This window comes from Calypte anna, chromosome 1, assembly GCF_003957555.1.
Source record: "Calypte anna isolate BGI_N300 chromosome 1, bCalAnn1_v1.p, whole genome shotgun sequence".
Classification (NCBI taxonomy): domain Eukaryota; kingdom Metazoa; phylum Chordata; class Aves; order Apodiformes; family Trochilidae; genus Calypte; species Calypte anna.
Genome location: NC_044244.1, coordinates 35,331,095 through 35,358,594, shown reverse-complemented (window position 1 = coordinate 35,358,594; position 27,500 = coordinate 35,331,095). Strand labels below are relative to the sequence as shown.

Sequence of the window (27,500 nt, the reverse complement as noted above, 5' to 3'; positions counted from 1 at the left end):
TCATGTGTTTTCAGCCTGGTTTTGACTCTTCACTATTACCAAACGTGACCTTGCTCCCTTGCTAACAGCTCTGGTCTGGATCACAGTAATGAATATCTTCTTTCCATCTCTGTGCAGCTTTCTCAGCTCTTGACTGTTTTTTCATTAGTGTATCCTGCATAATGTGGCATATTCTGAACTTTTTTCCTCTACCCTGAATTTTATTTCACCAGCTGCTCCATCTTTATTTCCCAGAAAAAGTGTTACACCAGCAGTTTTTTTACAGAACCAGTTGTGATCTCGGTTCTGCAGTACTTGGTGTTAGTAAATGGAGAGGGTTGCAGCAGTGTGCTGGATATCAAGGATCATTTCGATATCCCATCTATTTTCCCTTTCATTCACTTCTTTTGTATATTGCTTTCAGTTGTTTTTTATCATTTTGGCACTGTCTCTGTCTCTCTGTCTTTCTTTTGAGCTCAGTTTCTGAAGCAATATGCATGCATACAAATCCCCACAGCCTCTCCCCAGTCCTTGTGATGATTAATGATTCACATGAGCATGACTGGAACTGGAATGTATCCCTCTCTGCCCTTAGTCCCATCTGAGCATACAGCTGCTGAGCAAGACAGAACCTTATTCCCTGAATTAAAAGTTTTCTCCTTACTATGCTCTGCACTCACCACACTTTCATAAGTCTTCTTCTTCACTGGAAAGGGCCAAAAGTGGTGTTCACCCACAGGCCACCCTTGGCTGTGATTCCGATGCCATGGCTGTGCAAACAGGGTCATTAAGGGATTTGTTGGCTGGGAACTGTCCATGCATGGGCCATCTTTCTTCAGGCTGCCTGGCTGCACAGTAAGAGCACCTAGATGGACATGCACTGGCACAGACTATTCTGTCATGATGGCACTTTGTTCCTCATCCCTCTGGTGGCTCCTTGTGTAAGCTAAAATCTCCTTCAGGAGTCTTCTCAATTTTAAAGGCACTAACAGGCTGCATCTGGACCCCTTGTCTTTACGGTATAGCTTTACAAAACTGATACTTCAAGCTTTTTCAGCTCGGAAGGATCCTGTTTTAGCTGTGAGCCCAGTAGAGATCATCCATCTTTTTCTTTCTGGGATCCTGTTGCTTTGCCACTGTGACCCCACCTCCATCTGTTCAACCTTCATCCCTCTGTCTCTGCACAGCACTCCACAGTTTGGAAATGTTTTCTCTGGGGTTGCCTGTTTGCTTTTATGTGACATCATTCAAGCCAGGGAATCACTCCTGGAGGAGTCAGAAAGGGCACTGCTTATACAGAGCTGTGTGAAGAGCAGAAGATGATTGTGTGTTAAATCCTTGACTTCAATGTGTCCCGCATTTCTTTTTCCAGGCTGGTCAGAGTCACAGGTGATACCTAGTTGCTTCCTTGCATTATGGTCTCTTGGTGGAGCCTGTGCGTGCCACTGGTCTGGCTCAGGATACCCCTTTTTATCTCAGTAGCTATGAGGGAATGAGTTTTGAGGGAGGACAGACTGTGCAAGTCAGGCTTTCAGAAAGGGGAGCTGTGTGTCTCCAAACACAAGCTGTAATGAAGAGGATAATCTCTGCAAGGAGGTTTTCAGGATTTTATTTAAATGGCATGCAAAACTTGGAAGCAAAAAACTTTGCAGACTTGCAGAGACAGAAGGCAACTTGTGTAGATCCCTAGACTCAGGCCTTTGCGTGGTCTCCTCTGTGCTTCAGCTGAGTCCTATGGCAGGTGAGATGTTCCCATAATGGATACAATGCAGCATCTCATAGACCACTGGCTTTCCAAGCCTGTGTCTGCAAAGAGGAGGAAAATTTCAGCTGTAAGTCAATCTTGTACAGTTTGCCAAACCTCTGCCCACTGTCTCTCAGACATTAATCATCTACATTTGAAAGCTGAGAAGGCATTTTTTTTTAGATTCTGGGCCAAATCCTGGGTTCTTACTCAGACAGAAGTTCTGTGGAAGTCAATAGGAGTGTTGTCCGAGTTAAGACTGCAAGGTGAGACCCACAGTGCCAGTGATCTGGAGGTTAACCACACAGCAGAAAGCTGAGAGGCATGTGTGGGCCTAAGGACTCCTTCTGGGCAAGTCTATGCATCCTTCCTGTGTCAGCCAATATCAGAATCATTGGGCTCTGTCCCTGGAGAGGATAAAAGTGTGATACAAGTTTTATCCAGGACCTGTTCTTTGCAGAGGGAAAGAAAGCCCACAGAGGCTTTGTTGTGTGGAGTAATATCTTGGGAATGAAATACATCTTGCAAAGTGGCAGTGGTTGCATGAATACTTTTTGCATGAAAGAAGAGAGAATAATAATTAATTTATTGCCATACTAAAGAAGGCTTTTATTCCTGGAAGAGGCAGCACATATCAGTATATTGAGCTCCCCAGCAAAATGAAGCCACAAGAACCATGGAAGCTCCATCAGCAAGTAAGCAGGGCCTGGGAAGGCCCTGAATGAGCAGATTCACTCCTTAAGTTGTAGGACCTGTCAAATCTGGGAAGATGAAGTGGAAGGAAATGGAAGAAGAGAGACTTGCTGATACAAGCTGTGTTAATTCTTATGCTGGCAAATAAGTTGCCCTTCTTCCTACTACCTACCAATTTGACCTTTCTTTTGGTGATTCAAGCACTAATATAATCCTGATCCTTGGTTGGGTTTCCTTACTGAAGGTGTAGAACAAATGAAATCAGTAATCAGTGCAACAAGTTGTTCAGAAATACAGTTGATGATCAGCTAATAAACAAGTTGTACCAAGTGCTTATATAGTTTATATAGTTTAGATGTTTCCCTATTACTTGGATGGTTGTGATGTAGCATTAGCATTTAGGATACTTGAAACCCATTTGTATTAAAGCCAAATACTGTTTGCCTTACTGTAGCTTAGAAACAGAATTAGCTCCCTGTCTTGCCACTTACTCAAAGAATGGAAGCAGATCTGCATCCTGGGTTTTTTAATAGTTTTTTGTTTGATCATATTTAGCACTTCCATGCCCATTTTCAAAGGGCTGAAGAGTCAACCAGTTTTGCTTATAAAATCAGGAATAGTCAACATGTTGAAAAATTGCTCTGTTACATGAATCTTATAGTGGCTTTCCACTACCTGAAAGGGGCATACAAGAAAGTTGGGGAGGGACTTTTTGCAGGAGTGTGTAGAGAGAGGACAAGGGCTAATGGCCTTAAGCTGGAATAGGGTAGATTTAGGTTAAACATGATAAAGAAATTCTTCAGTATGAGGCTAGTGAGACACTAGAACAGGTTGCCCAGGGAGGCTGTGAATGCACAAGTGTTCAAGGCCAGGTTGGATGGGGAGCAACCTAGTCTGGTGGGAGGTGACCCTGCCCATTGTAGAAGGGTTGTAACTAGATGATCTTTAATGTCCTTTCCAACCCAAACCATTGTATGATTCTGTAAAGTAAGAGAGCAAGAGAAAAAAAATGTCCAGTGCAGTTAAAGCCATCTGTGTTTGGAAAAAAAAAAAAAAAGGCAGCACACTGACACTGGAATTGCACTTGGATCAAAACAGGCAAGTACTGAATTCACTACTACATCATTTCCCTTAGACCTTTGCTTTAAACTTACCTTACAAGCATGGATTAAATATAAATCCATGCTTGTGCTCCTACTACAGTCATTGTCTGGGTGAAGTTTGACTGTTGCCTTTAACATTTCATAAATGAATATTGATTACTGTAATGATTCTGATATCCTGATGGAGGTAACATTCCTTTTTTTTCCCTCTTCTGTTAACTCCCTGCCATGAGAACTGTTACCTCCCTCATGACAGAGGTTTCCAGTTCTGTGCTTGCAACTCTAAAAATAAACCTCTATCAATTTATAGAGATTAAAACTGCCTGTTAAAAAAAACCCAAACAACAACTCACCAGCAGCCAGAGACAATAACAAAGGTCATTGTTACTAGGTAGAGTTCCCACCTGGCTTTGGCACACTGAGAGCATTCAGCCTGGGTATTTGTCAGTGCTCGTTTCCTTCCGGCAGTTTTCATTTATTGGCTGCAAGCGAGGGCTTCCCCTTGCAGGACCTCTCTGGGTTCCTACTTCTAGTTCCCTCCTTCTTTAGATTGACTGTCAACCTTGCATTTTTCTGTCTTGGAGGCAGTAAGTCCACTAGGTCAGGACAGGGCCAGCAAAACAGCTCAGCTGTGGTGTGCAGGGACCTAAAACCTGACCGTGGGTTATATGTGCTGTGCTGGCAGAAAAATGTCCTCAGCACATGTATATATGTCCATGGCCTGGCTCAGTGAGCTCCAGTCTGAAGCAGGGCACAGATTCAGGGTACCTTGAATTTGCTTGATGACTGGCTGTCTGGTCCAGAGGTGGATGTGTTTCAAAAACCTTTCTTGTTTCTCATACTGGCTTTTTTATTTCCAACACTGACGTTAGTGTGGGGCTGTGCAAGCTTGATCCCTTGTTTTGAAGGTCCTTTATGAAAAAGGTGGTACTGGAATGGGGATGGGGTGGTTTCTAGTATTTGTTGCCTGGGAATAGAAGGTAAAACTAGTCCTGCTTTCTGACTGCCAAATTCTTCCCTTGAAGTGTGTGTGTGTGTGTGTGTCCATGTCCTCACAGACTACGTAATACTCATCTTAGTTGTACTTTGCTATGAAATTGCATGAAAATCAGAGGCAGAGCCTTGCCTTTAGTGCCTATTAACCATGTTTGCATGTAGGTCCAAAAGAAGGATTTAACTCATAGACTTGCTTCAGGTGTCCACTAAGAACTGGACATTTGTGTGTATCACTAAGAAGTGATATTTGTAATATTCTCTCTGTAATTCAGGGTTCCTCATCTCCAGCAAGAATTTAAAGTAAAAGCATATGTTTCAGCTTCCCCTATTTAGGTCTCTATCTGCCCCTATTTTTTTTCTGGTTTTGTTTTTGTTTGTTTTGTTTTTGTTGTTTGTTTTTTCAATCAGCTTTTGACTTAATAACGGGAGGGGCAGTTTTACCTAGGTGAAAACTTTGTGAGGATGGAGGTACTTGGCTTGTCATGAGGGAAGCAGGGAAAGGGGTTTATAACTGAAGACAGCATGTAAAAAGCTTGTTTTGAATTTCTTGATGGAATGTAAAGGACTTGGAGGGGCTTCTGCATCCCCTCAGATATGGTACTTAATATTTATGATTTCATTGCACCTTGACAAACATTTCACGTAGTTATTGCTTTGCTTGAATATGGAAATATGTTAATTACGGCCTTTATTCTGCTGCCTGCTCTTTTCCTCAGTCTTTTCTATTCAACCCTCTAGGTGGCCCAGCACAATGTGGCTTCTTTTCTTTCAATGAGCTCTTTCCACACTAATAGGGTCCAGGGTGATGTGGAGAACCATGTGCACAAAATTGGTGCACCACCCCCCATCCCTTTGTGGGCATGTCAGGTTAAATTCATATCAGCAGGAGGGTCAGTGCCATGATTTTCAATAGCGCGAGATGAGGTGATGACTTCAGACAATGGCGCCACACTCTCCAGTTGGAGACACTTGCCTCACCAGTTGCAGTAGTTAATTAATATGCTAAAAATAGAAGCCAGTGATACAAATCGCTGCCTGTTGTACAACAAAGACTGGGCATGTGTAGCTTTGATAGCCAAGTTTATGGTGCTTGTTATGGAGGGAAGTTAGTTTAGAGCTAGAGGCAATGTAAGACTTTCTGGATGCTGAGCTTTAGTCACTCTGGGCCTCTGGCCATTCGCTCGCTGTCTCATTTGCATTATGAATGACATTAAGGGAACTAACAAGGTTATTGGGCATAGAAATGTTCTCATGTGACCCCACGTGGAAGCAGACCTACAGCAGTGCTAGTTGGCAGGGGCACTGTGGCTTCCTAGTTATTTATTTATTCAGCTTCCTAGGAAGACACTTTTGGGGAGTAGATATAAATTCAACCACAAGAAAACCAGTGTTGTGATAATGGGAAGATCCTGGTGCAAGCCCCTAGGGGGCAAGGAAGCTGGGAGGACAGACCAGAGCCATGCCCTTTGCTCAGTCTGCAGTGCCAGGGTGATGCAAGGAGTGGTAGGTGTAAGACATGGGAGCTCCCTGTTGCTTGCCTTTCTCCACCAGCTGCTCAGCGCTAGGTAAAGCTGCTCTGGGAGGGCTCAGTGACCACACATGAGGGTGTGGGTCCATCCAGGCGTCCAAGTAGGTTGATTTTTCCCTATTCCTGGTTCAAATGATGAATGGGACAGGGTGGGTTTTTGTTCTCAGCACACTGCATCTCAGCATCCATTGAGACTGTCCAAATGTCGACAGTTTCAGAGGTTTTGTGTCATCCTTTTACTACACCTTCCTTGAAACTTGAGATAAGGAGGGTTAAAATATGGAAGTCCATTGGTACCTATAGTTCTCATACATATCTAGGAGACTTGTAAGTCTGAAGATTTAAATGCAGGAGATGCATCCCAGCTTAGGATCACGTTGGCCAGTGCAGCCTCAGTCATGCCAGTACAAGCACACAGGATTCACAAACCCAAGCAAATGCAGCATGTACAAGAGGGCAAACATGGGGATGTGGTCTTCTTCAGTTTATCCCTTTTAGAAAGAAATTAGTGGTATTGCACTACTCTATATCTACTCTTTATATCTACTGTGTGTAGATGACAGTGGATTTTGGGGACTTTAATTCTCTTTCATAAATGTTTGAACGTTGTTAAATTTTTTAGGTGTTTGCTATTTACTGTGTGGTTCAGGAGGAGACTGGACAATTGAAGAAACATATAAACATTTGTAGCCTTTATAAAAGCCTCTTGTTACTAGAGTCCTTTAATTATTCCTGCCTTTCCTGTTCGTGGACTGGTGGCCCAACTTTCCCAGTTCTTCTTTGGAGCCACTAGCTACAAGATGAGACCACAAGAATGAGCTACTGCAGCAGTCACTCAGAGCCAAGTGCTGGGGCCCATCACCTGTGGCAATGAGTAAGAAAGGAGGCAAAATGGCATAATACAAGGTCTGTTTTCAGGGCTTAAAATCACACTATATTTGTGGCCTCCTCTCGAGGTCTGGCCCAATAAGTGCAACTGCTGTCTGAGGCATGGGGGATAGGGTAGGCTTTGTGGGGAGTCCATGTGCTGTGTGTCAGGTAACCTTACCTGTTTTACCTGGCCATCCATTTACAGGCTGGATGGAGCTAGCCCTGGCATGAGTGTGTGTACATCCCCATGAGGTAAATGTGTTATAGGCATTCTGTTACAGACATAGTCCAGCCTGGAGAAGAAGATGCTGTCTCCACAGCTGTTGCAGTATCTGCTAGCTCAGAGTCTGGCAGACTGAGAACAGCTCTGCATATGTCTAAAGCTCAAGTGGTTACACAGATATGAAGAAGGTTGCAGAATTTGTGCTAGCTGAAGAGAGAAGGCTTGATATCTGCCCTTAACAGAAGGGCAGTTTTCTGTAACAAACCTTTTCTGTAGTCTGAATATATTAATTTTGGTTTATTTCACACTAGGTATTACTTGGGATTTCTCTTTCTTCTCCAGTCCCCTCAACTTAATATTGGCAGAGAAGAGTTTGTTAATGAGTTATTGTTGAACCAAACAACTTGGAAACCAAGTTTTATTTTAGTAAGATATCAGTAGCCTAGAAGATCTCCTGAAAATGGTGCTTAGTAAAATACGCTGGTAAGCCAGTGTCTGTAATAGTATCATAAATCATAAAATGGTCTTACAAAGGCCACAAGAACGTTTATTTTTATTTTTATTTTTATTTTTATTTCTTTCCTGTTCTTCAGAGTTGTGTGAGGGGAAGTTTTGAAATGTATTTTCAGAAAGTTTATTAAGAAATAGTAGTAATGACAAATGTGATCTTTGTTTTTCTCTGATTACATAGCTATGGGCTGTAAGTTTTCTCACTTCCTAATTGCAAAGGTGGTAAAAACGAATTGTTAATTAAAATCTCTTTCCTGGACAGCTCTTTAAATGCTCAAGTTAATTAAGTCTTTAAAAGCTGACATGACCAAAAATCGCAGTTTGGTCCATTGTGATACCTTATTCCAGTTAGTTTTCCGGTTATACAGAGAGCTCTAATGTGACCGAGACCCAAATTTCTTACATAAATTACAGAAAGCCTCCTTCTTCTCTTTCCTTTTCTTTAAAACTAAGGAAAGACTATTAAAAATTGTCCAGGTTTACTTTATGCATCAGTGAGAATAAAAGACCGAGCTGCATTTCCATTTTAATTTGCAGATCTGTTACCCCTCCTTTGACTGCTTGTGATGAGCAGTGTGACTAATGAGCTCTGCTGGACCAAAAAGAATGGCACTTTTCCCTTTCTTCTACTTCCCCGGTTTTTATTCCTGGGTGTGTTTTTTTTAATGTTGCTTGCCTCTGATGTTTTGCAGCTTTTCTGGTCTGGGCTTGGACTAATTCCCAGATCTGTTCTTGCAGATTTTAACTTTGCTATGTACCCACCGTCAATGATAGCAACTGGAAGTGTGGGAGCAGCCATCTGTGGCCTTCAGCTCGATGATGGGGACAGCCTTACGGACCTCCTGGCCAAGATCACAAACACAGATGTGGTGAGTTTCCCACATTCCTCTTCTCCTTTCACTTCTGAGGGTGCTGTGGAGAACAGGGCCATGAAACCCAGCCTGATCTTCAAAGCCCAGTGCAGTGAAGGAGGGGCTGCTTCCAGAGTAAGTGGGCTGCAGACACGGAGCCAGCACCTTGTTTTCAAGGCTTTGAATGTCCAAAGCACTGACATAATTTTTTATTCAGGTTTTGTTCAGCAGCTTGGTGGGGAGAGCCTGCTCTGCTCACTCAGGCTTGCTGTAGGGATTATGCTGCCTTGGGTACTGCCCCAGGTGATGGAGCCAGCAGACAGACAGCATCTCCAGGGCAAAAGGTCAACCAATATGTGTGCTGGTACGGTGTTTGCAACCTGGACACTGCTCTGCAGGCCCTCATAGAGGTACCATCTAAAAATCCTTAATTTCAATGAAGAGAATAATGAGCTAATCCTTCAGGTCTGGCACCATGGGAGGCAGGTGCAGCCCAGGCTTTCTGGGGTTTTGTCTGCAACTTCAGTAACCTCACTCCACAAAGGGCATTTCTTGGCTTGTCAGGAAGTCCAGTTGTCAGTAGGTGAATCTGATGGCAGTTCAGTGGAGCTCAAGCTCACACCAAAGTGAGTTTGCTCGTCTGGGGTTAGCTTCTAGTGGGGATACCAAAAAACCCCAAACCTGACAGCTCCATGTGGCAGTCTCAGCAGAAAGCTGCAAGGACTGCAAGGAGCACTCAGGGTTCTTTCCCTGAGGTGGAAGCTTCTCCCACTGTTCCCCCCAGGAGCTTATGCTCCTGCAAATCCAAACCACTTGGGCTGTGGATAAACAGGAGTTTCATCTCTTGTGAAGCTGACATGTTTTATCATGATATAATTCACTCAAAAGGAAAGAAAATCAGTGAGACTTTTTGAAATTCGGGCCATTAGTAAGATAATGCTTTTTTTTTTTAACCACAAAACTATCAGTTTCCAATGCGCTGTCCTTAACATGTGCTAACTATAAATCTTTTTATTGCTTTTATTTCTCAGAATAAATGAACTGCAATTATTAGATCTATCGTAATACTATCTAAAGAAGTCTTGTTTTTTTTCTAACAAATACTCTGCATTTTGGTTAAAAAGTCTGGCAAAATAGTCTGTTTTAACAAAAAGGGAGGAATTTAGCTTTTTTTTTTTTTTTCAGTCAGATAGAGCCTAATGTTCAAGTGCAGTTGTGGGACTTCCCATTTCTTTTGATTGAAACTGGGTTTTGGACAGGAACATCTCCAGTTATGAATGCTCAGAATGTAAATCAATTAGCTGCAGAAGTTTAACATACACATATTTCAGTGTAAGTGGAAATTCTACACAGGTAATTGCTCATTTGTGTCTGTTTTATAAGTATGGGGAAACAGAGTGGTGTGATACATTACAGCAAGTGTTGTGAGCATGCAAGAAGAATCCTATACAACAATTCAGACTGCATGACCTGGTGCAAGAAATGCACAAAGCTCATTTGTACATTTAGATTGGGCAAATCCATTAAGTTTACTTAATTTATGTGGATAACAAGAATTATCTGGTATTGGCAGTTACTACTAGCTGAGTGAAATTTTCTGCTTGTGTCTTTTTCTGATTGGATGAAACATGGTAAATTTTTGATGCTTCATCCAGCAAATGTCCTGGATGACTCTAAAGACAAGTGGTCAGATGTGGGAGGGGCATTAAAAAACCAAGCAGACAAAGACCAGTATTTGGGGAGAGACTAATATCTTGTTAGCAAGGGTGGTGTCTTCAGACAAGGTTGTGAATATCCACAGGATAAGGAAAGCTGTTGGTGTTGCCCCTTCATGTGTAATTCCATGTCTTAACTCCATGGAGTGCTGGAAGGGCTGGTGTCCCTCTGCTGTGAGTTTCCTTTTATATGTCAGTGCTGGGTGAAGTTGTTCCTGCTCAGATGGTGCTTATTTTCATGCTCATTTTTACTGATGTATGGCCAAGCAGTTGTCTTATTCTTGCATTCCAAAACTCATCCTGAAACTAATGCAGTTTAAAGGTGGGGAAGGACTACTTCTTGTTTCAGAGGTGGGAGGTCAGGGGGCTTGCTTGGTTTGTAAACCTGATCAGTTAACTGATAGATTTCCAAGAACAGCCTCACAAAGAGCTGGAAGAGCTGTGCACAGTGGTACAGAGCAGGGCCATGGGGGCCCAAGGGAAAGAGGGGAATTTCTGTAACTATTATTGTCTGTGAGTTTCTTGCACTGCAGCAATAGAAATGACAGCCTGATAGACCAGTTTGGTAATCAGCAGGAAGAGGGTAATGATGAGAGTGGGGTAATGACAGTGTAGGGTGAGGAATGGGGCAGGGAGGGTCAGGGAGGAAGGCAGTGAAGGAGAAGAGAGTAAATGGAAAGTTTAAGGGGATCCTTCACAATCTTGGTGCCTGCTTCTGGTGTTGTGAAACAGAACTGAGTACATTACTGCCTGCAGAAATCCTGAGGTAGGCCTTTGGAATTCTTTTTTGAAGGCAGAAGTGCTCAGGTACCACCAAAATGCAGACCTAGAACAGGTACCTTCAGCAGAGCTCATCACTTGGTTCCTGTGCTATCTGATTAATGTTGCAATCTTCCATCACTAGATCATCTTCCCCATATCAAGCTCCAGATAAACCTTTGATGTTGTTTCCACAGTATTTTAGTAGCTGTCAGAAGGAGGGTCTCAAGGTACCTCTTGCTGGTGTATTTGTATTTGAGGTATTTTTTGGGTTTTGATTGATGATGGAGTAGCTGAATTCTGTCCTGGAGATGCCAGAGAGTTGTTCAAGGTAGTTCTTCACCTCCTCTAAGAGTTTCCCTGTGCAGTCACAAGGATCTTTTCCTTTCTTGCTCCTTGGGCAAGAGGTTTGGGTTGCAGCAAGAGCACAGTGCTGACAGTCAGCTCTTAGGTGAGCGCAAGCAAGCTTAACACAAGGTCCACAAGGGTTACATCATTGGGACCTTGCAAGATACTTAGCTGTGCCTTGATTCCCTGGTCACAGGGAAGGGAATTTTCCTCCTTCACCCATCATTTTTGACAACAAAGAGATTGTGAGGATACCTTTTTGATGCAGCCCTTGCTGTGGTGATCTGTTCCTTAGTCACGTTCATGCATGGGCTTATGTTCAGAAGGTCCTACAAGGCTAGAGGCAGCTGCTTGATTGCATGGCTGGGGTTTTCCTGATGCAGTAGGAAGGACTTTCCTACTGCACCTCTTCTTGTGTTTCTTTATGTTTGCTGGCAGATGCCTTGCTGCTTAACCTGAGGGGCTCTTGGTGAATCAGTATCCCAGCTGACTCCTCCCATGCTCAGTCTGCGTACTGGGGACAGGTTTGTACAGATAGAAGTCACAGTAGGATGTCTTTCTGGTGGAATTAATTTTTCTTCTTTATACAGTAGAGCCCATGTTATATAAGAGGCACTTGAAGTTTTTTCAGGAATCCCAGTGCTTCCTAATATAAGACCCTTTTGTGGCATCTGGCAGATTGGACAACTTTGTCTCTTCTTTTTTCTATCTTGATTGTTTCAGAAAGAAAATATCTGCCAAAACAGTTTAGTACTTCCAAAGTGGTTAAGAAAAAAAAAAGGATGAATTTTTTTATGCATTGGAAGATTCTTCATGCCTTTTCTTTGAAATGTAGTAGATGGGATTTTGTCAGAAATGTGCTTTTTGCCATCCAGGTAAAAATTTCCCCAGATGTGGATGAGCTTATATGCCTTTGAGAAAAAAAAAATAAATCACTCTTCCCAAGTTACAAAGAAATCTTAAGATTTTACTGGTCACATCTCTCCAAGAGCCTATTGGCACTGGGTAGAAACAAGCTTACTTTCCTTTCTTCCTGGTCTCATCCCACAGAAGCAGATCCTGCAGAGAGCCCTATTCATGCCCTAGTCAGGACACACTCAGTACAAAAGGAGTTTCTGGATAGTTTATTCACTAAAATTTGTTAGTCTTTACAGGAGTTAAAGGTGCTGTCATTTTTCAAGATGTTTCCTGCTGTTGCAGAGGTGGTCGTAATACAAAGTCTGTCTCCTGCAAGCTTTGAAGTCTTAGCCCAACCAAAGGTAGCCAGGATTTTTAGCATGGTCAAAACAGTGTATTTTTCATGAGCCAGATATTTGGAAGTGGCAGAAATATTTTCCTAGAAAAGTTCTCCATGACTTGTGCATTGGAAAAATGCAAAAGGGCCCAGGACTTGCAGCTTTCATGCCACATTAAACCTTAAGAGAGAGAAAGAGAGAAGCAACTGAAAACAGGGTCTCAGGGAAGTATCTGGCAGTCTCAGTAATAGGTAGTAATACCAGCCCCATCTGTAAAATGTATTGTTAGAAAAAATGTACTGGCTAGATTGTGTAAGTGTTAGCCCAAGGCTGTGTTAGTGAAGAGTAAGGACTATTGTAATATATTTTATGCTGGGACTTAATTGATGTTGAATGAGCAGCTTCAGTTCTCTCACTTCCCAGTTTCTGATGCCTGAGAGCTCTTCCTGCAACAGCACAATTAATTCATCATCACTGTGTGTATGATTTTGTTTTCAAAGGGGCAGTTAGGGAAGAGGAAGAAACCAGAGTGCCTAGGCTTCGGGAGCATCACGCGGTCAAAAAGAGAGGGAACTCACAGAAATTACAGTTCTGCAGAGGAAAAACTTCTTGCCCCTCCCAGTGCCTCCTGCTAGCCCACAGGAAACAGCACAGAGCTGAGGGAGACTCCTTTCCAACCAAAGGGTCCCAGGGGCTTCTGCTCTCTTTTGGTGTGTGTTATTGCGTAGCATGGAAACAGATGTTGGGACTGTTTCATTGGCTTTCCCAAAAATGTCACCATCTTGACATCAAGGATGAAAAAATTTCAGCTTCTAAGTTGCAAGTGTATGAAAATAGAGATTGATAATGAAATCTTGATACAACTTAACTTTTCTGAACTTTCACTGGCTTATAATGGTAATTTGAAGGTGCTGTTGCTGTGAAACAGCAGCTGTAAACCAGGAGGCTGGAATCAATGAAGGTATTTTAGATATACACTGGGGTAGCTGAGACCAAAGTTTGGCTTTTAGTGCTATATTATTTTTTATGCATGTTTCATTAAGAATAAGACGAAAAATATGTTCTTAATAAAGAGCATTTAATTTAGAACCCAGCTGCTGGGTAAGCAAACAACAAAGGCATGGATGTTTCTTTCAAAACCACATTTGTGTCAGCTATCCTTGCATGAATCCAAAGCAGTGCTCCAGACTTGAGATGAGATAGTACAAGGCATTCTGCCTGTGTAATTCTAGGGGTAATGGTTATTTCTGATAAATATCTGCCCTGGGCCATTTGGTGAATGTTGTATCACATTCTGAAGAGACAGTGACGATGAGGCCATGCAAACCTTGATTTAATTACTCCTTCCACCTACAAAATGAACACCAGGGAACTACTCTTGGAGAAGCTGAGGAGCTCAGCAGCCTTATGGGTCATGAAAGTAGCTCAGTGTGGTTTATCTGAATTGCTTTTTCTGATCATTATTATTCCAAATAGTCATTAAGAACTAGTCCCACACAGCTTCACACAGGTCTGCAGGACAGTGATTGCATGTTCTGATCTCCTTTGCTGCCAGAGGGGGGGAACATTTCCTTTGCTGTTGCTTGAAGAGGCTGGTGGGCAAGGAGTTAACAGACCCAGTCAGAGGAAGCCTCTGAGCTCCCTGTGTATCTCTTGGTCATTGCAATGGAAAAACAACTCCGGAAGTCAGGCATTTTCATAGCATCCCAGACCACCACTCCAGTGTCCCCAGTGGAGCCAGATCCTTCAGAGGAGGATACGAGCATCCCAGTTGTGTACAATTACGGGATGTGAGAAAGGATAGCTTGAATGGGTTAGAGCACATTTTAAGGCCTTGGAATTAATATTCTGCTTTGCCTTGGGCAAATTTCACTTCTCACCTCTTGGAAGTGTGGCCAGAAGTTCAGTGTGTTGGCTCACTAGCCATGGATCTGGAGACCACCACTCATTATGGCCACTCTTTGGAAGCGTTCTTTGAGGTCACATGCAGGGCATGTATGGTTTGTCGTGGTTACTACTTGCTTCTCCCTTGAGTCTCTCCTGAGGCCTTCCATTTTTGGTACCCCAGATTTAGTCATGGAAGAGAGATACCTTATGATTTGTGAAGAGCTCAAGAGACAACTGCAGGAGTAGGTAATGATTTTGTAACTGTTACAAAGCACCTTGGGCAGAATCTTGTAGGTTAAGGTCACTGAGAATTAGGCACACAACCAACTTCTAAAGGTAACCTTACTTTCAGTAGCAGGTTGCATTTAGTGACCTCTTTCTGTGAAGCTGAGTGCATTGCAACATAGAAACAATTATATTAAAAATTCTTTCAGACTTATGTCATTGACAAAAGCTGGCAAAGTTAGATTCCAAATACTCCAAATTTAGATTTCAAGACAGTTTTAGTAGCTGTTTGGCAAGGTTCACTCCGTGTGATAATGAGGGGTATACTCACACGTAAGGAGAATCTTCTTCCTAGGGCCCAGTTCCCAAGGGATGGGGTGACATCTGGATGACAAAAGGAGTTGTGTTCTCCAGCATTAGAAGCAGAGGAAAGGTTTTCAGGCAGAGCCAACATGTAGGTTTGTACACGGCCATAACTCCTTTCTAAAAGTCTCTTCCCAGATGGGAACTGATGTAAACTGAGGGGTTTTGAAAATCCAAAGTGTATCTAAGGACCTGAGGTGGAAAGAAAAAGGAGCTAAGCTTTTCTTAAAGTCTTGTAGAAGCAGCTGGTTGCAAACCCTTGAAAATGTGGAGTCAGGATGTTTTGATGACTGGATCCATAATAAATGGCATTTAAAATATTTCCACTTAAATGTTCTACATATGCCAGTGCTGGGATCTTTCCACCACCACCACTCCCCAAGGTCTGAAAAGTCCCTACATAAAGATCCCTGCAAGTTTCTGCACAGAAACAACATTCAGAACCACCACATTCAAGAATTCAGTTTCTGTTGAGCCACGGTACAAAATCATGGAAATCCATCCTGAACGGACAGCATTTGAACATTTTCCCTACAGCACACACACCATTTATCCCTTCCTTTGTAGTGTTTAGGGCCTGTGGTTTTGGAACCAAGTAACAGGGCTCGCTGTATCTTATCCTGCCTTATTTGTTGCAGACCGCATTTTGTATGCAAGGAAACAACAGACAAAATAGCCTCCAAAAGAAAGGAAGAATGAGATAGTTTCCTAAGTTGTCTTTGCCTGAGTTGGCAGCTGCTCCACTTCATTCAGCTTTTTGTTCCCCAGTGAGTGCTGTGCGTGTGTAGCAACAATGGGGTGATGCAGTTACACCGCGGGCTCATGGCGGAGTTCCGTCTGATCCATTCATAAATCCAGCCCGGGACAGCGCCACGAGGAAGCCGGGCCCCGAGGAACCGGCTCCACAGCCCCGGCACCGCTGCCCCACCAGCTCAGGGCCCAGCAAGAGATAGTCCGGTTAGAGACTGGCCCCTGATCTCCGGCAGGGAATCCTCGCTCAGCTCACAAAGCTCTGTGTAACACAGGCGAGCTGTCACATCTTGGTGTTGGTTTTTTTTCCTTTTAAATCCCTTTTTTCAATAAACATTTGCAGCGTTTTTTACAGCGTGGTAAAATCGCAGATTTTTGCCACTGCAAAATATATCTGTTAGGCAGAGATGAGCAACTCGGAATCTTAAGTCACATTAAGCAGGGAGTACACATTTTGAGCATGGCATCTGCCCTTGGATCACTCTGCCAGTGCTTTGGCTTTACTCTCACTTTTTCCAGTTCTGAAAACATTGTTCTCTCCTGTTGCTATGAGAAATACCCACACGAGCAACAGGAAACCAACAAACGAACTGTTTAAGCGAACAGTGGAACTGAATCTAGAAAGTACACGATTGAAAGTGCTGAAAAGACTGAAAACTTGCAGAGAAAAATGTGCCATCTCCCAAATATTAGAGTTAGTCATCATCTATATTGCGTTATTAAATAATGAAGCAATAGTAAGTGGAGAAATTCTGGCATAGATGTGAATTTTTTTTATTTTTTTAAAGTGAGATGTCTGCATGAAATGCCCTTTGGAAGACCAAATTACTATTTTCTGTACTTGCAGATGGAAAAACAGAGACACAGATGCTTATCTGTAATGGATGCTATTTGTTACAGTAGCAAAAATAGACACATTTAGGAGGGAAAATATTTGTTTTTAAACTGTGTCTATTAGATAGACATCAGACAGGGAGATTACTGATATACAGGAGATGTAGTAAATGCACATGATATTCCCACAGCAGCTTTTTCAGGCTCTTGTTTTGGAGAACATCAGTGAGCTAAAGGCCCCACTTTGGGAAGGAGTCCCTGTTCATGTTAACAGTGAGGCATGTGCTTTGGAGAGGTTTGAATTGGTGCCTAAGTGTGAAACAGCAGAGGAATCCAGCTGCCTTTTGTATTTAGGAGTACAGATGACACCTTCCATGCTGGAATTTACATAAATCCCAACCCTATAATGCATGTCTGATTGCTGCTTTCCTAGATTACACAAAAGATGCATATGTGACTGGTGAAGTATTGTCATTTCAGATATCAGATATCTCCAGCATCCCTTCCATTTATCATACCAGGTCCCACTCCCCCCACCCAAAAAAAACCAAACAAACAAAAAAGTCCTTTTCTGGTTTCCCTTTTGCAACTAGTTTTAAGAAAGAGGAAGAGATTTTTATGACAGTCATCAGGGGTCTTAACAGTTACTTGTGAAGTAATTAATATATATGTGGAAAACCAACCACCTTTTAACACAGAAATGTGAGAAGTTTTTTGCAGTTTTCCCAGCTTTGGGACTTACAGCCTTCAGCAAAGCACCAGAGGTTTGGATCCAGGCTCCTGAATCTGTGCAGGAAATGTGAGAGCACCAAGAAGTGTCCGGCAGAGTTACAGCTTGGTATTTTGTGTCATTTGTATACATGTGTTATGTACAACAGCAGCCCTACTGTTACTCTTCTGCTGCTGGTTGTAAAAAAGTCTAGGGTTGCTGTTTGGTTTTTGAAACCCCTTGAGAAGTGACCCTCTGAATTGTTTACAGGGATTGTCCTCAGCCTTGCCACTGCAGAGGATTTCATGGCTCTGCCTTGCCCTGGCCTGGGCTCAGTGCAGCTTGGGCTGTGATAGCAGCAGCAGGCATGCACATTCCTGTTGGCTTCCCTGGGGTTATCAAGCTGTGCTCTGGGCAGCCGGATGTCCATACATCTCTGAGATACAGTGTCACTTCTCTTCAGTTGTTTCTTCCTGGTCTGTTTACCTGGCTCAGGCTTTGGCTGGTGCTGACCTTATTTGTTCTGTGGCTGCTGATGCACAGCACCTTACCATAAAACTTAAGATCTTGTCAAGGGTTAAGCAATATTTAAATTTAACAGAATTAAACCAGAACCTAGTTAAACAGTAGGTTTGCAGTCTTTGGTTTCTTCCTTAAGTGCTGCTGTAATGCATTTTCTCTGGACACTGGTATTCCCAAAGTAATGCCATCATGGATGGGAAAGGCTGACTGGTTGCCAGGTTCAAACCAGTTTCCATGTACCTGTTTGGAGGCTTTCTGGGGTAAGCTTTCTTACTCCTTCTCCTAGAAAGGACCAAAATTGAGATGCAAAAGGAGCATCTAAAAGTCACAATACGAAACGTGCTGTGTCCTGAGGCACTGTGGAAGAGGCAAGAGCTAAGTCCTCCAGTTCTGCACAGGATGCCTCCCTTTCTGCCCACATCAGTCAGTGGCAAAGCTGTGCTGGCTGCTGGCACAAGAAACACAGGGTCCATCAGACCAGGGTGTTAGATGACCAGCATGGGTCCAGGGCACTGTTGTGCTGTGAAATTAATCTGTTGGCCTTGATATCTTTCAGAGTGGTTGTCATCATGATAGTAGGTGCCATATAAATACACAGCCTCAGTCCCTTTATGGTCACAGAAGCTCTGGATTGATTCAAAACAGGGAAAGAGAGAAACAATGCATAGCTGCAACAGTTTAGGTTATTGTGGTATCTCTCCACTGTCAGCATTTGAGAGGAGTGATCTTTTTCTCTGTAGAGAAGGTGGTGTACTGCTCCTCAGTTGCTGTGGGATCTGATTCTGAGACCATCATCATCCAAAAGGTACAGTCAGTCAGCTTCTGTTTGGAAGGGGTGCCAAGGAAGACTTGAAAATGTGTAGATCAAGTCTATGGCAGAAATCCAAGCTAAGTTACTAGAATAGTTATAAAATGTCTTTTTAATACCACCACCACCCCGCTTTTTTCTTTTTTTTAAATTTTTCAGTATTTTCACTATCTTGCCAGGGATGCTGTGATTCTGGGAGAGGATGTCTTGCACATGTTAAACTCAGTAAAGCTGGAGAGACAGGCTGTATGTGTCACAGTGAGGTAGTCCTGGAGCTCGGAGCAGTCAGGACTGAAACTCCCAGTGGTTACCACTGTAAAGTAAGAGCCTGTGGGCTGAGTTGAGTGGGATGCCTCTCTTGATAGCTTGCCAGTGGCATTTGTATAATAGTATTATCAACATCAGCTTAAAACTGGAAGCTGGGAAGCAGTATAGGGAAAATATGTAGGTGTGAAAAAGTTCAAGAAAATGAACTGTGTATAATAGTCTGCAGGATCTTTTCTAGTGCTTGTGTTTTCTTTCAAGATTTTCATTCATGGAAATGGAAATTCTCAATTATTAATGACTTGAATTAGTAGATCCTGCCATAGGCCTGCTGATTCCTCCTTCTAGTCATTTTCACTGCCAACATTTCCATCACAGCCTAAAGTGTACTCCTCATCAGACATAGAAAATAATTGCTTTTCCTTCACATGCTTTTCAAGTTTGCTCCTAAAATCACCCAGGGATGAAAAAATTTCAGGAAAAAAAAAAAAAAAGCCCCCAACTTAATTGCCTTTTAGTTCTGGACATGATGAAGTAAAAATAAAGCTATGGAATGGAAAGTACCTGAACTATTTTAATCATAAAAACTACTAGACCATATAGAAGAATGGGGAAGTTGATCCATGTGACACACACTTTAAGAACTTTTTTATAAAAACAACAAAGGCAACCCTACAATATTCTGAAGGAATGGCTCAGTCACTGTACTGCAAAATTAGGGCCATTACTTCGGTGCCTTAGACTGTTCTATCAAGGAAGATTTGTTGAAAATAGTGCAATTCACACTTTTCTTTCTTTTCAGTATATTTTTAAAGCTTTAATTTTCTATCATCCATGCTATCTAGAGCTTCCTGAATGGGATTCCACCAGTTAAAGGGGGACACATGCAGTAAATGCGCATGAAACTTGGAGAGGTTGCAATGCTGCATCACAGGAAGGCCAAACTGATTGTCTTGAGAGAGGGGTTGTATTTTTTGTATTGTGTCACTTCACTTTGGGTTGGTGGAAAGTGCCAGTAAGGCAAACAGACATGGTAGCTCCATCTATGCATTATCCACTTGCTGTATCACACTATGATAACTGGGCTGAGAAGATACTAATCCTAAATTCATACTTTTTTTTGCTTTCACCTGTGTAATTACCATCCTACTGGTGTATTCAATAGGTGTTAAAACTAGTTGAGGACTGAGACTGTGGTTCTAGAGTACATCACGTGTTTTCAGAATTTTTCATATAAGAAGTACACATTTCATACAAGAGTACAAGCCCTTTGCTTACATGTCACATTGGCCAAGTGTAAACTTCTGCCAACTTCAGTTTATTAAAAAACCATTGCCAGGCAGAGTTGGCATGTCACCTGGCATGAAGCACACAGCTCAGATCTGTCTGCACCACTCTGCCACGGTGCTGTGCCAGGTGTCAGCTCTTGTCCCACAGCTACTACAGGGAGTGAAAACTCAAGTCGTGTGAATACCTGAGCCGAAGCAGTGGCGTGGGGCTGTGCATGATCTTCAGCACACCAGGGTGGTTGGCTGGTGGGGTAGTGCACAGAGCCAGCATTCATCATTGCACAGCTTCAGCTTTAGGTGGACACATTTGTTGTATCTACAGCATCTGTACTGCAGAGTTTGGGCTGCATCTGCTGGTGTGTGCCAAGTATTTTTGCAGCATGACTGAGGTTCACCTAGGAATCTGGCATCAGGGAGGGTTTCTTTACTATGGTTTCCTCACTGTATTTTAATTGTGGAATTTGACAACCTGAAAAATAAAAGTTTTGCCATTTTTGCTTTGTGCTGGCCAGGCAATTTCAGCTCCTCAGCTGATGCTTCATAAACAAGACTAATTAAGCAGAATGTATTGCTCAGAGTAATAAAATACCTGAGTTTTAGTATGCAAATAGCAACACTTTATTGGAGAAGCTATTTTGTGCTGAATGCAACATGCTGGTCATTTTACCACAGTGTTCTTTCTCTTAAAGAATTCAGTGGCATGTTATTTTAAGTTCAAAACATAAGTGTAGACCAGAGCTAATGCATGGCAGAAAAAAATACATCAGTGGTCTGTGGATCCCTGTATGAAATAAAATCCATGCAAACTGTGACGGTTCCAGTCTGGGCCCCTTCATTGGTTTTATGTACAAACTGAAGACATCAGAAGTGACGCAGTTCTCTGTAGGAAAATCTAGAGATTTCGGCCTCTTCATACGTTAGATGAAGTCTTGTATTGACCATCAGAAGTTTTTATAGTAACGATGTAAATGGTCCTGCCTAAGGGTGTTTAGAAACAGACAGAGTTGGCTCCAAATGCTCAAGCCTTATGTTCCGCTTGTCACCACCCTTCCTTCCCCAAGCCTGGCTGCAAGGAAATTGCCTCATTAAGCTCTCCAGTCTGAAGCTGCTTGTAAAAAAATCTGGCTTATTTTCAGAAGGACATACTATTTTGAAATTGTGCACCACTGTGCTTTAAAAGAAGTGATCCTGACACAAAAAAAAAAAAAAAAAAAAAAAAAAGGTACATTATGAGTGTAATCTGTTACAAGAGTCTCCAAACTGGCGCCCTTGTTCTTTTTTTTCCATTTGAAAGGGCCTTGACCTTTGAAGTGAGTTGTTGCCATCACTCTCTCACAAACAGGTGAATGCTTACAATTGACTTAAAACCTTCCCAAGCTAATAATGAGAGATTTTCTTTATCTGATTTTCTGATAGGTGCTTTGGAAGAAAGTCCAAGGAATTTGTCCAGCTCCCAGCCTTACACAGGCAGTTCCAGTACTAGGAAATCACTAAGCTCCAGTAACACCAGAGCAAACCCCAGCTATAAAAAAAAAAAAAAAAAAAAAAAACCAACGTATTTACCTGGTTAAACAAAAATACATATTCTTACCTTTAAAAAGTCACCTTTCTCAGCAGCAGCAAGGAAAAGTGGTGGCAGACAGAGAAGCCCTTCTCCTTATCTTTTACTAAAAGGAAAGGAGGAATCTCATGAGGTGGGGCATGCTGATACCTTGCTTATCTGTCCTAGATCTCATCACCAGAAAATCCACCATGCTCACATTTTACTGTTTCTTAAAAGGCATTTGTTTCAGTCTGTCACCTACAAATCTTCCTGTTCCACTCAGAGAAGTTAAATCCCAAAGCTCTCCTCTCTAGGAGCAGGAGCCCAGCAGGCTGCAGTCCCCAGGCAATGGGAGCTCAAACAGGGAGAGGCAGCTTGCCCAGTGCTCCTCTTGGGAGGCCTGGCTTTAGGCATACCCTCCTCCATCAAACCCTGTCTGTAATGAAGTTGATGCATGAACAGGGTGTCTGGTAACTCTGCAGTTTCTTTTATTAACCTCCTGCTGACAGGGTTGCCACATGAGGAGCTGGGAAAGGCAGTGGATGCTGGTGTGGGATGGAGATGGAGATGCAGCCCAGTGTGGGTCTATCCAGGGCCACAGCACAGGTGCTGGGATGAGCTTGTTTCCTGTCTCAGGGCAGGGGAAGCATTGACCAGGCACATGGAGACCAGTGTTTTCCAACACAGACTTCCAGCCTTTTCTCTTGAGTGGTTGTTTCTGTAGTACATTGATAATTCGTGCATCCTGCTGAGTTGACAACAAACTTCAGGTGATCCGTGGTTCTGAACCCTGTGGTTATTTACTAGTTGCAAATGATTGTGATTATTCACTGGCTGTGGCAATGCAGTGATGGTGCTCATGAGATATCACTGAGCTTCCAAGAGCATCATTCCTGCTTACAGATGGCTGGGATGAATTATAGGAGTGGGGGAAATCAGGGCACAACCCAGAGGTGGGTACAAGTTGCTGAAATGCATCTGATATAGGAGTGACTCCAGCACAGGGACAGGGACTGGTGTGACCAAGAGCAGGTTGCAGCAGTCCCTTGCTGTATCGTAGGCTTCACTGGTGCCTGTGGAAGTCAGGAGCAGTGTGCTGTGCTCCGTGAGACAAGGAGCCCACTGCCAGTCACCTCATTTCGGTGTTAAATGCTCATTAGACCATCTTAAACAAACTGACCATGTCCCAACTTCTTTGGCATCATGCTTCATTTGCATTCTGACTCTGTGCCAGTAGTATGCCACATACATACCATTTTTCCTATAACCTGGTTTCCATAGGAAGGAAGTGTGGGATCCTGGGCTGAAAGGTAACTCCCCTGTAGGGACTCCTCTGTGCTCAGCCAGGTTTAGATGCAAAGAGGGATGGCACTTGCCTTCCTCCAAAGCCCACCCCCTGATCATAAGGGCTCTGAATTGAATACAGTATGCCATTTTCTTAGCCATGTACCTTGGCTAACCTTGGGCTGTATTTCTTCAAGAAATCAAAAGATATTTGACCCCCCCTTCCCTGTGCCATGCTGAATTCAAACTGTACTTAATCGTCTCAAAAAAAAAAAAATCACAATAACTGGAAACTTTGGGTAAGAGCTGGCTAATGTTGGTAGAATCACCTGCGTTCCTTAACCCTTGGAGACAAGAGGTGCTTCTTTAATTGTGGTTTCTCCTCTTACATAAAAAATCCAGCCTGAGGCAGAGGGCAAACTGTGGGAAAGTTCAGCTCCAGTGACTGAGACTTGGGAAAGTTGTGAGAAGCATTGGTTACAGTGGAGCTGTGCTGGGGTAGGTATGGTATGGCTGCAAGCCAGCTCATTCGACCTCAGCTCCTTTTACAGGGGACATCCCACAGCCTCTGAGGACAAAAGGTGAACACAGGGAACTCTTGGTTTGCCTGCCACATGCACACGACGTTGCAGTGGAGGTTTTTTGTGTCACCATGCCTCTGTCACTGTGATGTTGGTCACCATGCTGAGGGAACAAACTTCTGAACCAGATTGTGCACGAGTAGCCCAGACACTCAGGAGATTTTGACAGCATCTTGCTCTGTCTTTAGCAGGTGTGATCCACACCACTGACTATTTTTGCCTCTAATAAAAACAGCTTCTCATCCAATTCCCCTTTCATGGGTCCATTTGAGAAGCTATTCCTCACAGCCTCCCTTTGGTAGATGCACCTTCAGAGAAGGGTTGTGATGATTCATTATATTAAGCAGGTCGGTTTCAGGACAAAGAGAGGAGGTGATTTTGTAGCTACCAGCTCCTGGCCAGTAGGTAAGAAAAATGGGTGTGCATGGTACTGTGCCCATCACAGGCACAAATGTCATCAGCAGAACTCTGCGTCTGACGTGTTTTCACAGGCTGGCTAGGGTGGCAAATTAAACCTCCATACATGAGTATTTCAGACTCTTCTGAATAATCAGGTATTGCATGGAGGAAGTGGGTGCTGCTAGTCATAGCCCAGCTCCCCAGAGTTAGAGGGCATCCCATACAGGGTTCCTGGGTTCACACAAGTCCCAGGTCAGTGCCCAGCTCTGTTCTTCAGCAGTCCTGCCTGAAAGTGGGGATCATGAGAACGGGTCTCACTGCCCCTGACAGACACTGCCAGGGCTCTGGTTGAAATATTTTGTTGTAAAATCCCCACTACCCAAAACTTCCTTTCTTTACTGCCTGAAGTCTTTGGGAGAGACTCAGCTGTTAATGACCTTTTAAACAGACCAAGGCTTCAGTGAGTTTATAGTATCAGTGCCTTTTCCAGCATTGTAGAAGGACTCCACAGGGCTGCTTTTAGGAAAATACAATTATCATGTCTTACTGATACTCTCACAGTCCCAGTGCACTGCACATAATTGGTGTTGTGTTTGTACAGTTATGCCTAGTTTTATTTTTCAGTTTCTGCTATAACCAGGTGTTAATGTTTTCTCGCATTTTTTTTAATATCCATATTATTCCATATCTTCCAAAATATTATTGAGAATGAGGATCATCCTGTAATATTTTCATAGTCATCTTCATCGCTGTGTGGTGAATTAGTATTTATTTATACTTCCTTGCAGGTCTTCTAAAGTACAGAGCTCCCAGATTTGTGTAGCAATACTGTATCCTGCTCTTTCTCCAAGGCTGTGTAGTATAATTTGTAATGTAGTGGTCTCTGAGGTTGCTAGGCATTTTTTACTTACATCTTTTTCTGGTAGTTTTAATGTCTTCTTGCTTTATGTCTTCTGTGAATGATTGCTAATTGCTAGTCCTAGGGCTGGTAAAATTCCTGGGCTGCTCCCAGAGACAAGGTATGGGAGTGTACCCTACACCTCCTTGTCCTCCTCCTCATCCTCCACTTCCTCCTCTACTGCTGAAATCGCTTTTCTTCTCTGGAACATGCTCAGGGAATGATAACATGGCTGAGTGTTTGGGTCTGCCAACATTCCCCTTGCTTCAGTTTCCACAGATAAACAGAACCTTCTTTTTGCCTTGGGAACTCAAACAAGTGACTGATAAAAGCTCAGTGACAGAGCACTGTGCTTTTTCAGCAACCTCAGAACTTCTCCTTCACTTTGATTTACCATCAGTTCGCTTGACAGTAAAACTGAAGCGCCTCTGCCTGTGTGGCTTTGGTATAGCATGTTTGGTATCTGGGGAGAGAAATGTAGCTTTTTTGTAAAGATCCACCAAACCACTTAACCCTGCTCTAGAAGAATGCAAAAATCCATATAATCTGCCTTTTATTTTTGCAAAACTTTTGTATTCCTGCTCAAAGAGACCATACAAACGATAAAACAGGTAAAATATTAAGATTTGGAGAGTTTAATAATTATGGAATTAGTATTGTTTACCAAGGGAGTTTGCTGTGAGCATTCAGAGCCATTTCTGTCCCAGCAGATCCTCCTTGGGAATACCAGATTGTTGCTCTTCATCTCTTACTACCTCAGTAAGGGAAAAAAACCCTATCTGACTCCACTAACAGGTGAATTTGCTTTCTGTCCTGTAGGACTGCCTTAAAGCTTGTCAAGAACAGATCGAGGCGGTGCTAGTAACGAGCCTCAGGCAAGTCAGGCAGCAGCAACAGCAAAGCAATCCCTCCAAGACGGTGGATGAACTGGACCAGGCCAGCACTCCCACAGATGTGAGAGACATCAACCTGTGATGAAGACATCAGCACAGAAAGTTCACGCTTGCTTCCCCCAGCCCTTTTCTTTTTGTTATTACTTTTAGAGTGAAACCTTTTTTTTTTAAATCTGCTCCCACATAGAACATATTTAAAGCTCTTTTAGGTTAAAAAAAAGTACAAAAACTGAATAATGAAAAAAAAAAAAAAAAAAAGCATTTGGTGCCTGTGATGTTCTACAGAAGGGAATCCCACAATATATTTGGTAATTGCTATTTGATTATGTATCAGTGATATTAAATGCTTATAAAAGCATACAAAGTAGCTAGATAAATGTAAGCCTGCATTTGTGGGAACAAAGTAGAGTATACTTGTCTGTGTATTATGACCTAGTGCATACACCCCTTTTTTAGATTTAAGAAAGGAATCGTGTGTGCGATTTTATGGCTTGATTAGATTGCAAAGCAATAGAATAAGGGGTTTAGGGCAAAGTGGGAAAAGATCCCTGAAGCAATTGAACCATTTTGAATGCAGAAGAGATTTGCTGATCTGTCACCTCTGTTATTAGTCAGAAGTGTTTGTTGGATCTCTGTATGTTAGTTTTGTTTACTCTTGCTGTCTGTGGTAGCTGCTACCTAAGAAAGAAGATGCTTTATTTTGCCAGCCAGAAGAGCAGGTGGTTTTGGTTGTCTTATTTTTATTTGGTTTGTTTTGTTTTCTTGTGTTGCTATTTTTTTTTTCTTTCTTTTTTCAAATTCCCCACTCCCCTATTGACTCTTTCTACTTTTCCTTCAGAAATGGTTCATTCTAAACACAGCAGCATCTTTGGCATAAGGGCAATCCCCTTTACCCAACTGTGGGCCAAAGCCAAAGTTACCGAGTGTTCACATTAAATGGGGGAAATGCAGCAATTAATTCCCAGCAGTTGGCTGATCAGCCCACCTCTGACCTTCGGATTGCAAGATGCAGTGGATCATCTGTGAAAAGCATTATATATTCCTTTACAGCTCTAATGCTTCACCTCAATGTTAACTTTTGGCAGCTCCTTAGCTTGGCCGGAAAGACATTTAAATGATGCTCAAGTCCATCTTCCTTTTTAACATATCCTCACTGTGTTAAAGAAGATGAGATTTTGATTTGATCCCTCTTCTCCCTGCCCACCTCCCTCCCCCCCCCCACTCACCCCTGCACGTTTTTTCAACATTTCATTAATTTCCTTGATCCACAGTGAGCGTTTTTGTAAACCGTTTCATTCGAAAAGCACTTTGAAAATTGTTCCTAAGGGATTAAATGAGATGGTTTATGATAATTTTGCCAAGAAGAAAAAACAAAAAAACAAAAAAAAGAGAGAAAAATAAAAAAAAAATTAAAAAAAAAAAAGAAAGAAAAGTCACGAAAGCAAAGCATATAGCTTTTTATAGTCAATATTTTCCAGTATCTGGTGTACTTGGTTAGTTGCGGTGTTGCTGGAAATACCAACACCTGCTTCAAATGACATTCCTGTCATGACATTCCGGATAAAAGCCTGATGATTTGTATTGTTCAGTGTCACAGAAGGATCTTACTACCACCTGCATGCTTATCTATGGACAACGAAAGAAAATTGCTGGTGCAAAAGACATGAGTGGTAAATATCAAGGTGTGTGACTTGGAG

General features: G+C 42.6%; 1 protein-coding gene across 4 annotated transcripts in view; it reads left to right on the top strand.

Annotated features, from left to right (window-relative positions):
- CCND2 (cyclin D2) overlaps positions 1–27,500 on the top strand; it is a 39,317-nt gene that overhangs the window by 9,270 nt on the left and 2,547 nt on the right. For 2 of the 4 annotated variants that reach the window (XM_030454047.1, XM_030454072.1), the window contains 2 exons: positions 8,385–8,515; positions 25,730–27,500. The exon at positions 25,730–27,500 is cut by the window's right edge and continues 2,547 nt beyond it. In XM_030454047.1, the coding sequence (XP_030309907.1) occupies positions 8,385–8,515; positions 25,730–25,885 (287 nt within the window). In that variant the 3' untranslated portion in view covers positions 25,886–27,500. Of the gene's footprint in view, positions 1–8,384; positions 8,516–13,054; positions 13,271–15,797; positions 15,816–25,729 lie in introns of those variants that run through there. The other 2 variants (XM_030454063.1, XM_030454055.1) reach the window with 2 other exon arrangements.